Source organism: Erythranthe guttata, chromosome 9, assembly GCF_056151865.1.
Source record: "Erythranthe guttata isolate IM_541 chromosome 9, IM_541, whole genome shotgun sequence".
Taxonomy (NCBI): domain Eukaryota; kingdom Viridiplantae; phylum Streptophyta; class Magnoliopsida; order Lamiales; family Phrymaceae; genus Erythranthe; species Erythranthe guttata.
Genome location: NC_142541.1, coordinates 14,791,677 through 14,805,697, shown reverse-complemented (window position 1 = coordinate 14,805,697; position 14,021 = coordinate 14,791,677). Strand labels below are relative to the sequence as shown.

The 14,021-nt window shown below is 34.9% G+C and overlaps 2 protein-coding genes across 3 annotated transcripts; both read left to right on the top strand.

The window, feature by feature from the left end:
- Positions 1 to 770: 770 nt before the first annotated feature.
- Positions 771 to 4,226, top strand: UVR3 (DNA photolyase family protein). The gene is made up of 13 exons (XM_013001419.2): positions 771 to 1,210; positions 1,879 to 1,950; positions 2,034 to 2,114; positions 2,200 to 2,451; positions 2,530 to 2,616; positions 2,700 to 2,798; positions 2,880 to 2,963; positions 3,037 to 3,123; positions 3,211 to 3,282; positions 3,367 to 3,480; positions 3,553 to 3,640; positions 3,714 to 3,809; positions 3,901 to 4,226. Exons 1-13 carry the CDS (start codon positions 908 to 910, stop codon positions 4,107 to 4,109), a joined length of 1,644 nt encoding a protein of 547 aa, XP_012856873.2. The 5' UTR covers positions 771 to 907; the 3' UTR covers positions 4,110 to 4,226.
- Positions 4,227 to 4,710: 484 nt separating this feature from the next.
- Positions 4,711 to 7,695, top strand: LOC105976060 (putative cytochrome c oxidase subunit 5b-like). Of its 2 annotated transcripts, none has more exons than XM_013001343.2 (6): positions 4,711 to 5,100; positions 5,191 to 5,267; positions 5,371 to 5,421; positions 6,432 to 6,498; positions 6,613 to 6,692; positions 7,324 to 7,695. In XM_013001343.2, exons 1-6 carry the CDS (start codon positions 4,950 to 4,952, stop codon positions 7,387 to 7,389), a joined length of 492 nt encoding a protein of 163 aa, XP_012856797.1. In that variant the 5' UTR covers positions 4,711 to 4,949; the 3' UTR covers positions 7,390 to 7,695. The 2 variants fall into 2 exon arrangements, with proteins under 2 accessions (XP_012856797.1, XP_088679182.1); XM_088823056.1 differs by having other exon boundaries at positions 4,814 to 5,100; positions 5,188 to 5,267.
- The last annotated feature ends 6,326 nt before the right edge of the window (positions 7,696 to 14,021 follow it).

Genomic DNA, 14,021 nt, shown 5'->3' with positions numbered 1-14,021 from the left:
CTGTTACGTTTTATTGTTTGTAAAGGATAATAATACATGCACGATTTTGATTATGAATATTATTTATAAATGTTTAATTAGAAGTTCTAATACTCGGCCCGTATGATGCATGAGGATATTCATCATATAAATAAATATTTGATTATAAAACAATTCCATCGAAATAGAAAGACCAAAAGTTGATATGCAATGCATACTCTTAGAAAAGTATAACCAAAAAAAGAAAAAATTGGTGCTAGTTGTTAATTAAGTCTGAATAAGTAGGGTGGAAAAAATAAATATCGAAGAATGAAATATCGTATACAAAAAACTAGTACATCCTTCGTCCCTACGTATACAACTACAATGCCAATTAATTCAAAATTATCAATTTTTCCAAATCAATTATTAAAATTTTGTTTGATAATAATCGTCTTCGCTGCGTGTTGCATGTCGAATATAATATAGTTCAATAATAAAAATTATTGAACAGTAAATATAGGATAATTGATATATAATACAATCCAAAAATAATATATTATATAGATGTTTATTCTAAAACGCATGTTTTCATCCTTTTATTTTTCTTTAACCAATTTCCCCCAATTTTTAAATATCAAAACTGCATTATTATCTTATTGTTTTGCAACAAAAAAAATCGAAATTCGAATTCACGTTGAGCTAACCTAATTTTGGCCATTAGTTTCCTCACTGCATACGTGGCATTTTCTCAGCCAATCGGACCCCAAATGCTCCTCTATTCTGCGCCACCACGCACGAAAAAGGATTCCAACGGTAACTAGCCAGCCACGTCACTCTTTCCCCAAAGCGTACATTAGCAAAACCCTCCCTCCTTTCTACATCAAGGCGGGAAACACGTAGACCGTTTAAAAAACCACCCCATTCCTTTCTACATTTGAACCCGACAATGGCATCCGGGTCGAACTCTCTGATGTGGTTCAGAAAGGGGCTCCGAATCCACGACAACCCGGCGCTGGAGTGCGCGGCCAGGCGGGCGGAATTTCTGTACCCGGTCTTCGTAATCGACCCGCACTACATGGACCCCGACCCGAATGAATTCTCCACGGGCTCGAAACGGGCCGGGTTGAACCGGATCAGGTTCCTGCTCGAGAGCCTGGTGGATCTTGACTCGAGCCTCCAAAAATTAGGGTCGCGTTTGCTCGTGCTCAGGGGCGAGCCTAGCGAGGTTTTGTTCCGCTGCTTGAAGGAGGTAAAATTGGGGAAAAATTGGGTTTATTAAATAATTTTAATCAAGAATTTTATGATCTTAGTTTATTAGCACTTGTAATTTTTAACCTCCATTGGAGCTCTGGTTTAATCTATGCTCTATTTAAGTGTTTTCTTAATGTATGGTAAATTACGAAAATGCCCTTGGACTTAAGCTAAATTACGTAAAATCGTAATTACCGAAAAAAAACCCTGATCTTTGTTTTCGTCTTACGCCGACGCCCCTGTGGTGTGATTGTTTACGAAGTCTTTTTTTATTCTAGTAAATTTTTGCCCAAGAATGCCGATATAACCGTGCAGATGTCGACATATTGTAGATAGCCGTGCACTTTGTTAAAAAATGCGTATATATATATGCTATGATGGTTAATATTAGCAGTCGAGGAAGTCTAGTGACATTGAAATGTGATGTTGAAGAAAAAGAGGTTATTGTAGAATGTATGCTCTTAGGGGTATAGTCGCCATTTTTTGGGAAATATTTTCTAAGAGCAAGAAGATCACGTGAAAAATAACACCGTAAGTGGTTGGTTTCAGACGGAAACAAACGTCGGGGGATTTTGGTAACTACGGATAGATTGGGTGTTTTTTTTGTAATTTAGCCTAACTTCAGGGAGTTTTTCGTAATTTACCCCGTTTCTTTTGAACCATCAGTGGAGCATAAAGAAGCTATGCTTCGAGTTCGACACAGATCCATATTATCGATCTTTGGACGATAAAGTCAAGGTAAGTAGTAGTGTTCATGGATTTCTTGGAAAGCAGATTTCAAGAACTTTCATGATATGAATATTTCATTTTGCAACATACAGAGATATGCTGCTGGTGCCGGTGTCGAGATTTTCTCTCCGGTGAGTCATACACTCTTCGACCCTGTAGATATTATACACAAGGTACGTACGAATCTCTGCAAATTATTACAACGTGTCGGAACGTTCTTCTTTCGATTGAATCAACGTATTCGTTTGGTGGTCCTAGAATGGTGGAAGACCGCCTTTGACTTATCAATCTTTCGTCAAATGCGCCGGGGAGCCCTCTTGGGCCTCGTCTCCTCTTCCAACCGAGCTTACATGGCTTCCTCCAGTTGGAAATTTTAGGAATTGTCCGGTTGTAGAAGTCCCGTCAATCGAGGAACTTGGCTACGAGGAGGCACAGGAGGACGAGAGGACTCCGTTCAGAGGCGGTGAATCAGAAGCGTTAACAAGATTGAGAGAATCGATTTCGAACAAGGTATTCAGAAAAAATACGTTCCGTGTTTTTTTCTGGTGCATATATAGTTAATAAGATTCTGCTTTTTTCTTTTTGCAGGAGTGGGTGGCTAAGTTTGAGAAACCGAAGGGAGATCCCTCTGCGTTTCTAAAACCAGCAACGACTGTTTTATCGCCTTACTTAAAAGTAGGTTGTTTGCGTTTACTATCTCTATTTCGTTATTTTCGTAAATCGTTCTAATCTATTTCTCTCTCCAAATATTTCGGAAGTTCGGTTGTCTTTCTTCGAGATACTTCTACCAATGTATTCAAGAGGTTCAGAGGGATGTCAAAAAGCATACTTCTCCCCCCGTTTCCCTTCTCGGGCAGGTTCGTCTACCGTTTTTACATTTTATATAGCAGTAAGTATCACGGATTTCCGTACAACTGATAAAACCTGAATTTCGACAGCTGTTATGGCGAGATTTCTTCTCCACGGTTGCTTTCGGCACTCCTAATTTTGGTCAAATGAAGGATAACAAAATTTGCAAACAGGTATCGAAATATTCCTGGATCGATTGACTAATTTGCATGCCGGATCGTTTTAAGTGAGTTTATTATTATATAGATACCATGGAAAAACGACGATGAATTGCTAGCTGCTTGGAGAGATTCGAAGACGGGATTTCCATGGATAGATGCTATAATGATGCAGGTTAGTTTTGAATTCCGGTCCCAATTAATTCTATTTCTCGTGGGAAAAAAAATACATTTGAACTCTATTTTGATAAAAACGTAACAGCTTAAAAAATGGGGCTGGATACACCACCTTGCTCGACACTGTGTTGCGTGTTTCCTCACGCGTGGCGATCTGGTAAATTGACTTCAATAGTATAAGCCATACACAAAATATCTTGTCTGATTCGTGACGTGGCAAAATTTCGTCGCCTTGTCGCAGTTTGTACATTGGGAAAAGGGGCGCGATGTTTTTGAGAGACTTCTAATCGATTCGGACTGGTCTATCAATAATGCCAACTGGCTGTGGCTATCGTGTTCGTCGTTCTTTTACCAGGTTTTTGTAAAATATTGTGTCGTTATTCGGCAAGTCAATAGTTTCTGATTGACTTTCTTGTTTGTTTTTCAGTATAACCGGATCTATTCTCCAATCTCGTTCGGGAAGAAATACGACCCGAATGGAAATTACATTAGGCATTTTCTCCCGATACTTAAAGGTATACATCTTCGTATTTTGCTTTACGATTAATTAGCTTTTTACGTTTTTTTTAAGTGACGTTCGTGTTGCAGATATGCCTAAGGAGTATATATATGAGCCGTGGACTGCTCCTCTAAGCGTACAGGTTAAGGCAAAATGCGTCGTCGGAAAAGATTATCCAAAGCCAGGTAGGTTGTTATCAGTTACACATATCTCGATAAATCGTCAATTTGTTTTTGTTTTTGTTTTTATTTTTATTTTCTGTTTTTTTATGTTCAGTTGTGGCGCACGATCTTGCTAGTAAAGAATGCAAGCAGATGTTACACGAGGCGTACGAGCTGAACAAAAGGTTAAACGGGGAGGTGAGTGAAGATGATTTGAAATGTTTGAGGCGAAAAACGAAGGACGATAATAGGCAGAAGAATCCCAAATCCAAGAGGCTTAAACAGACGAAGATCGAATTTTCGACTGAGGATTCTGAATTATAATTTCTGCTAATTTTTCGATTTTCCCTTTCTCATCGTATTTGCAGGAGCAGTTTTGTTCATTTTCCAGTGATTTTAAACCTCATAGCTTATTTTACCGGCCAAACAAAGCCTACTACAGTAGAACCTCGATAAATTAATAACATCGCTTAAATAATAGCTTCTTCTAATCCCGACTCGGTAAAAACCTACTAAATTATTAGTTCGATAATTTAATATTTTGTTAAAAATTATTAGTTAGATCATTTTGTTGCAATTGAAATATATATTTATATATAATAATTTTTTAACATTAATTACTAAAACATTTTTTTGCAAATTACAAAAATCTCAATCGTGTTTCCTTGTCACAATAAATCCATTGGAATGAATAATATCGCCTCCTAATTCGATTGGGTATGTAACGAAATTTTCAAATTCCGCCAACCAGATACAGCTTTCAATTTCGGAACAACTTTTTTCATTTCAATTTTTAAAATTCAATTTCTTTTTTTCTTTTTTCCAAAAGTGCTATTTCCACCAGAATTATTGGTGATTAATTGTCTAATTGACCAGTCAAACGACTGATCCGAGGTTAGTGTTCAACTTCAATGTACAAGCCTCCAAATAAAAGGGCAAAACAGGGAATACAAGAAATTCACACGCGCGAAACTCGTCACACGTGCGACTCAACATCTCCATTTGCAAAACTCATCCCCAATTCTCTCTCGTCCGCCCTACTCAGAAAACTTCATTTCATTTTTCATTGCCGTAAATATTTTGATCAACACGAGAAAACAGACTGTTTTCCGATCAAAGGGGCCGACCTGAGAACACACCCAAATCCGTAATCGGATCCGAATCATGTTCAGAAGGCTTGCTATCCAGCTCCGCACTCTCGCCCCGGCCCGATCCACTCGCGCCGCTGCTCGATTCGCCGTCGGATCTCCCATAGCTCCGGAGAATGTCATCCGTCCGTTCCCCATCTTTTCCAGACACTTCGCTGCTGAATCCGGTGAGTTTCTAAACCCTAATTTTGTGAATGTTACGTCGATTTTTAGGTTAATTTAAAAAAAAAATGTTTGATTAATGATGTTAATAGCAGGTGTGACGAAGAGAGTGGAGGATGTAATGCCGATTGCTACTGGTCACGAGCGTGAAGAGCTCGAAGCAGAGCTTCAAGTGAGTTATACTCTCATTAATTTGTTATTATCTCTCTCTCTTTTTTAATTCGAGTTGAGATTTGTTTAATTCCTTTATTGATTTTTGTTTTTGCATTAACTAGGGTAAGGACATTCTGGAAATTGACCACCCCTCAGGTCCATTTGGAACCAAGGTCAGTGTCTAAGTCTCCTGCTTTCGGAGTTTTGAGGTTGTTTTAATTTCTGATGAACGAGTTTTTTTTTTTAATGTAAATATCAGCAAAGAACTAGTTATTGAAAAAAATACAACGAGGCTCTGAATTTTAATTTTATTGAGAATACTACATTTATGGCCTAGGACTAATGAGAAATGTAGTTTCTTACACATACTTTATTCTGAATTTAAATGCAAGAAGTAGGTAGCTTTATCTTTTGGGAGAGCTGGAGATAGAGATTGAACAAGCTGAATTAAAAGTTGGGGCTTCGTACGTACACACTATGAATGTGGTGGTTATGTCATAAGTTATTGTCTGGAATTTAATTAATATTTTACTTAGCTTTGATTCAATCCTTTACTTTGTCCGTTCACTTTGGAAATCTTATCAAGAATCTAACTCTGGTTTGTTATTTTTCGAGCTCTTTGATCTTCATTCATGAGGATTATACTAAGTGTTATAGACTTAAACGAGAATTCTTTGTTACAACCACAACACTTAAGGTGAGATAGAACAAGGAAATAAAAGAGTACAACTCTAATAATCAATGTACTCTATAATTGCACATAAGATAATTTATGAACTGAGAAGTTAAAGTTAAATATAATGAACGGTAGGGTAACTAGCTAAAATTTAATTCCATGTCTTAGAATGATAATTAAATGCAAAATCAAAGTCGGACTTAACCTTATTTGTTCGGTATTTGCTAGATTAAAAGTTTGTGAGTTGTTGATGGTCCGAATGATACCAAAATACATTTTTTTTCTAATTATGGTTGGGAGTTGGGAAGAGAGTGGAGAGCCTAAGATTGACCTTGTTTTGATTATTAAATAATTATTAAATAAGTTTTTCTCTGTTAGAGTCTTAATTTATTGAACTTAATACCTCGAAAAAGTACATATTGGCTGAATGTTTCAATCATTGTCTATATTTTCTACTTGTCACGAAAGGGGTTTTGACTAAGAAAGACTTCTTTCTTTTGCTTGCAGGAAGCACCTGCTGTGGTCAAGTCGTATTATGACAGAAGAATAGTGGGATGCCCTGGTGTTGAAGGCGGTAAGCCTTTTTGCTGCATTTTCTCTTATGCTACTAGGGTAATATCGAAAATTATAATTCTTTTTCTCCTCAAATACTCTAACCAAATTATCTGCATGTTCATAATTTAAACAGAGGATGAGCATGATGTTGTTTGGTTCTGGCTAGAGAAGGGAAAGCCACATGAATGCCCAGTCTGTACGCAATACTTTGAGGTAAGTAACGAGGCACTTAATTAACTAGTTTTTATTTGAATAGTGATTACATAGTGAAAATGGACTGAACAATTAGTATACTCCTTGAGAATTATATGCATTTATTTGCATGAGAAATCAACGGTCAACATATTTGAGTTAAGGTGTATATTTGAGAAAGTAAAAAGAAGGTCTGAAATTAGTTTTAGGTGTTTAATTAGGTTGCCTATCAATCGGTTGGACACATGCTTATAGGTTTGGAAAGTAGCCGGACTCGTATATTTACAATTACGTATGTGAAATAGTTCAAGAAGTAGCTGGAATTATATACTTACAGGTATGCGTGAAATGATTTGTCAAATTTGACAATGATTTCTCTTTCGGATAGTGTTATTTCCAATTGCAAACAAGTTAATAAATTAGCTTAACGCAGTTTGTGTAGTTCTTGTGCTCTGTTAAAGGTTTCGTAACCCCGATTTGCCTTGCCAACTTCTACGTAAACAAATTAAGTGCATACAATGTTGCAATACGATGGACATTAAACCTATCAATTTATTTTCTTTGTTCTCTCTTTCCCCCTCTCAGTTTTATGGTTTCTTTAACTTCTCTGTTATTCCTATCAAAATATTCATTGCCTTTTTTCGATCGACAGCTGGAAGTGGTGGGCCCAGGTGGTCCCCCCGATGGTCATGACGATGAAGAGGAAGGTCACCACTGAATATAGTTTGACAGTTTTGCACCCAGAATAAGATCTGGTGAGAGAACAATGAATTATGTATCATTTTTTTTCGCTTGCCTTTTGCACTGATTTGTTTTGTCTACCGGGTTTGTTTGGCCACAATTTGACCCTTTATCTTTTATGGTTTTTTTTTTTTTTTTTTTTATTACGGGCGGGTCTGCCACTCGAAATATGGATTTTATACACTTTTAATTTTTATCATGCAGCAGCAGCAGCACATAATAATTGATGGCAACAAATACTTTTATCATTACTGCCATTTCTATTTGTCATTAAACATGAAAATCTGCATATTCTCCATTCTTTTTTAGATGAATAATTGTTCATTTAAGATTATGCTAGCATTTCATGTATGTTGCATTCCGATGGGAGACTTAGGGTAATTTGTTTCAGATGACTCACAATAATGTCTCGAATTTGAGTTATGTTGTTTTTTTCCTATAAGATGACTTAAATAAAGTTTCATCAATCCTGTAAGATAGGTTTGGGACCGAGTTACGTCAGTTGATCATCGACCTAACTTTTATGGGTCGGTTAACGGTTGGCAACTGAATAGTCGGTTCTGAAATGGGCTGGTTGATAGGTCATAGGTATATTCGCCACCTAGTTCACTTAAAAAAACTCCGAGTTTTGGAATAGAAATACGCACAATATCTAGTGAGACTATGTTGTCGTAATTTATCAGTTTAAAATAATTAATAGTAATTTGGTAAAAAATACAATTGCCGGTGGAATATCTTTATGTCATTTTTTCTTTCTTTTTGATTTTTGTTGATTTAAAATATTAACTATTTTGATAATTCTTTGATGATAATGCAAGTATTAGATTTAATTCGGTTGCAATAATTTCATTTTTTACGGTGGAGTTTGTCTACTTACAAAAACAACCACGCCCTTTATGTAGAAATTTAGATTATATTTAATAAAATTTTATTACTATAGTTGGTTGGTCGATAAATTATCGATCAACCCACTTTTATGACATTAGGAGCCATCAACCAACCAATCATAGATGGGTCAATTGAAATTTCTCGACCTTTATTGAAATTTATTATCTGTTGTTGGGTAAAAATCAATTCAATTCCAGCCTACTAAAAGATTTGCTTATAAATATTCATGCAATCCTAGATTACTGATTTTTTCTTCTTCGAAACTTCTAATATTAATCATATTCGTCCAATTTCGACCCCTAGCAAGAACTAATAAATTAAAAAAAAAAATGGGATGCTTTACCAAACAATGAGCATTATATAATCCGAATGTGCTCGTGTACTTTGGGATTTTAAATGGAATATTAAATATATTATTTTATTTTGACAAATAAATGGAATAGATTCAATAGGTGCTCTTATATTGGCAATGAAGAAACTTTATAATCAGCTATATAAGTGCACTGGGTAAATTTACACTCTCGTGTAATAACTTGTAAATCATATAAGATACATAAATGATACTTGGCTAACTATGTGTGAGAAACTCGACCTAGCGGCCGTTTATAAAGGGATTCGAAACTGGATCAAATCGACACAGACTCACTTACTTCAACCGTTAAGTATACCTTACGGTACTCTTATATATATTTTTAAATCTTGCCAAATAGTGTGAAAGAACAAAATGTCACTTTTCTTCCTTTTGGAATAAATAAGGGGAATAAATAACTTCGCCCCCTACCGTTGGTCTCAATACCTAAGTTATATATTAGACCTAAATAAATTGCACCTAAGTACATTATCCAAATAATATATAGTCACTTCAAAATCTTAATGAGAATATTACACTTTTAGCCTTTTTTCATGGCAGAAAATAAAAGTAAACAACTTTTCTTCCATACTTTAACAAAATTGTCAAAGAGAAAGTTGAACTATAAGAGCATCTATTACTTAATATTTGTCTTAATTAAAATACAATAATCCATCGGACGAGGTTCATCAATAATGAATAATTTAATACATGTCGATAAAAATTATAATAAGAAATATATTACATTATTTGTAATTATATTTAATATGAAATTAAATTGCAGCCATAACATCAACATTCATATAAGTTTGATAATTCAAACCTACTCTAAATTTAATTGTCATAATATAAAATTGATCGGTACATAAATAAATAAATAAATTAATAAATCAAAAAATAATTACAAAAATTAGTAAGGAGGAAAAAATTATAAAAAATGCCATTGGAGTTGCTAATTAACTCCTTTTATATATAATATTTAATTATTATAAAATAAAGATAAAAGGCCATTTCTTATTAGGCGAGTACTCATATTCCTAAGTGCAGCATTTGTTTTTACATATTTTCTTTTTCGAATTTGATTCACTGACAGCCAAACAAAGTATAAATAGTTAAATTCAAGTGGGGTTTTGATTTAATTTTAGTAGACAATTAGTGCCAACAGCATATACCTTAGAAATTAATTAATTAATTAATTAGTAATTAATTAAATAAAAAACTATAATTGTAGAACAAAAGACTTTTCTATTTCTGATAGGATTCTTCTCTTGCAAGTAGCGGTGGAGTTGACATACAAAAGATTTCATGTATACTACTCTCCTAAAAGGAGGGGGGCACAAATTCATTTTAATTAAAAGTTAGATCCTATTTACATTTACAATAGTGGTCTAATTTACAATTGGTAAAATAAAAGAAAGTTACATTTAACGATCCAAGTTCAGTCTTGTTGATTTATATGCTTATAGAAATCAATTTTATTTAGTCAATAGTTACGTGTTAAGACAATAATATTTTGTAAATATATTTCTTGTGTGAACACAATATTTTAACTAGTAAAAGCAGAATAAATAACACATAAATTTAATGTGGTTCGGACATAAAACTGCGCCACATGCACGAGGTTCTACGAACAAGATTTCAGTAGTTCAGATTTACAATGTACATTAATAAAATTTATTAAAATAATAAAGACTTCATCTATAAATCTATATGTCGTTCTTGCACACAACTTAAACGTCTTGTTTTTTTACAACAACTCATCTATCCGCACTTCTTGTAAGTACTATAAGTCTGAACAATTCTAATACTAATGAAATAAATGCATTACTAACTAAATAATTAATTTAATTTAATCCAACCGAGCTCGTACAATCGATTAAATGCATGAATTATTATATAAATATGGATTTAAGCACATTAATTAAGGTTTGAAAAAACTTGTCCAAATTAGCATTATCTGAGTAATCTAATCCCAGTGAGATCATTTGAGATAATCCATCATCATTACTTCTTTTTAATAATCCATAATTATTGTCCTTTTCTAGTGTAACCTCAACTTGTACTTATTGTAAGAAACAAAATTAATCTGCAATTAAGGAAAGTGAAATTAAGGCAAAGTCCACGGTGGCATGATTACTGGCTAAAAACATGGGCCCACTTGCTGACGTCATAATGCGAATTAATGGGCCACAAAATCCATTTTTTACGGCCCACTTATTGCTAAATCTCACCTGGTGGCTCCTCCCACCACACCACTGTGTTCAGAAAAGAATTGGTGCTTTTCTGAAATATAATTATTATATATACTATATTATATATAAATATATAGTTACCACTTGGTTAGGGATGAAAATCGAGACGAAATTATGAATTCCACCGATTCCGATTTAAAAAAAAAAATATCGATTTCGAACAATATTTTCGTTTCGAATTACGAAAGTCCCGCCTCTTTTTTTCCAAATTTATTGGGAACAAAATTTGAAGACATATTAAATTCCGATATTCAAACAATTCCCATTCTTTCTGGAAATTTACGCGTATAATATCAATATCATAGGTGGCTAAAACAATAGAATTTCCGAGTCCGACCTGAAAATTTTATACTTGAACAAATTCTTTCATCTAGTTTCCCATTTTTTTTTTCTCTCGTTCTAAAAGTGCTAATTTTAATCAGATTCGTTCAATTTCCACCTTTATATTGGCTGCAATTCTTTTACAAGAGTATATATATATATATATATATATATATATATATATATATATATATATATATATATATATATATATATATATATATATATATATATATATATATATATATAATTATATGTATTGGCTGCAATTCTTTTACAAGAGTATCTATACATATAATTAGAGCTTATTGCAAAAACTACCCCTGTGAAATCTCTAATTGGCAAATACCCCCCTGTGGAAAAAAATGTGACCAACTCCCCCCTGTGTTATGAATTACAAAGCTCACCGCACCCATTGTTTTTTTAAACATTGACCACATGTGAAACTACCATTATACCCCTCAATGAAATAAACAGCAGTAAACCCATTTTCACTCTCTGTAAACCAATTTCACTCTCGCTCCCAAATTACACCTGCCTCTCAAAACCCATTTTCACTCTCTCGGTAAGCATTTGGTCGAACACCTAACGCCTTCATTTCTTCGTACAAATTCAAGCACCCGTCGAAATTCCCCAACGACCCGTAAATCCTAATCAACGTCGAAAAAGTTACCGCGTCGAGCCGCCATTTCTCGCTCCTCGCGCGATCGTACAAACTCAACGCAAGTTCCACATTGCCAACTCTACCCGTACGCATCCACCATCACCGAACAAGTCACCTTATCCGGCTCACACCCGAACGACGACATCTTCTCGAACCACTCGACCTCCTTCTCGGGCAACGAGCACTGCCTAGCGCAGCTAATCAGCGTCGAGAAAGTTACGTTACGGGCTTAACCCCCTTTTCGAGCATCTTAGTGAACAAATTTTCCGCCCCGATTAAATCTTTGCACTTTCGAAATACTTTCATGGTCACATTGTACAGCACAACTTCTCTCTTCACCTTCAGCCTCTTCCGAAAATAATCGAGCACCAGAGGGGCAGTTTCGGTATTCGACATTCCGTTCAGAACAATCACTGCGTCCTGTTCCAATACTCCATCTCCGAGAATATTCAACACGCTCGAAACATCCTCTTCGACGGGGGCGCGGGCGCAGGAATCTAAAGATTCGGCCAGCTTCAGCAACGAAGAGTGCCGTTGGGGGCGCGTGGGCTTTTGGGGTTGACCCAAGCGGTGGATTTCGAAATGGGTTTTTCTTCAATTGGGGCTCCGGAATTTTGGGAGACTGTGTTCGCGGCGGGTGGTTCTTGTAATGAAACTCTGGAGGAGACGCGGAGATTGGGGTTCGAGGGGTGGATTTTGAGAGGAAAGAAGAGATTTTTATGGGTTCTGGGTTGATGGAGATTTGGAGGAGAGAGAGAGTTGCAGAAGAGATGGGTTTCGTTGGAGAGAGAAGTTGACGCCGAAGCGCTCAGATTGTCCGCCATTGTTGAATGCTCCTCCTCTGCACACTGTGTGTGTGTGTGTTGCTAGACGAATACGACGACATTATCAGAATATCAACGGAAATCGAGATAAAATCACAGAGCAATTGAACGTTGAAATGGAGCGGCTGAAATTAGGGAATTGAAAGAAAAGAAAAGAGAAGGGAGAGATTATGGAAAATTGGGGATGGGGTGGGCATTTATGACATTTCACAAGTGAAAACAAAGAAATATTCGCACAAAGTGCGCGTGAGATACACGATTTAGCTTCAGGGGTCCAGATGCTTTGACTTTGATAACACAGGGGGGAGTTGGTCACATTTTTTTCCACAGGGGGGTATTTGCCAATTAGAGATTTCACAGGGGTAGTTTTTGCAATAACCTCCATATAATTATATATACACATAAAAACATTCTTGAAATTTGTCTACAACTATTGCTAACAAAACTAAATTCAAAGAGTTTAAAATAATCACAAATGATTCTCTAAAAAACTGATTAAAAATATAAGTATCCAATACAGACTATACAGTCCTCATGTTCATTCCCTTTGGTGTAATATAGTATTCACATTAAAAAAAAAAAAAAAAAAAAAGGAATAACAAAGAACAGCTCATTTAACAGGCAAACAGACATAGGCAGTATGGTAATGCTCTGTTATAGTCACAAGTTGTCATGCAAGAAAGGTCCACCTTTGGACCCTTTTACCACTGCAAGAAGTGTGTGTGTGTGTGTATGTACATATATATTTTTATATATACATAGTTTATTGTCCAATATTCATTTATTAGCACAAAATGCTAATATTTGCATTTCCAATGTATTTTGTCAATCACAAATATTTTTATTACAACCCTAAGGAAATATATATATACTAACCTATGTAAATATAATCTAAGTAGTGTCAGAAAAAAAAATATGCTGTGTCACAACAATGATATACATTTTGACAGTTGAACTTCACATTCAAGATAATGGGCATCCATCAATCATCATAAAATACATAAACAAATGATTGAAACTTAGATTTTTTTTTTTTTTTAATTTATTAATTTTAATTTATTAATTTTAATTATTCCCCCCTGTTGTTTTCAGAAAATATTCTTGAAGCTGGAAGATGTAAGCATAGATTCTCTCCCCTATGCTATTCATCGACACCCCTCCAACCTCAACGGCTCTGGCTAATTTATCGAAAAATTATTTCTTTTTATTATCTTTTTTTAATATATATAATATAAAATAAATTAAAATAAATTTTTTTATATGGGTTTTTTTCTTTGGGTTGTATTTAATTTTGGTGGTGAAAAAGATTGG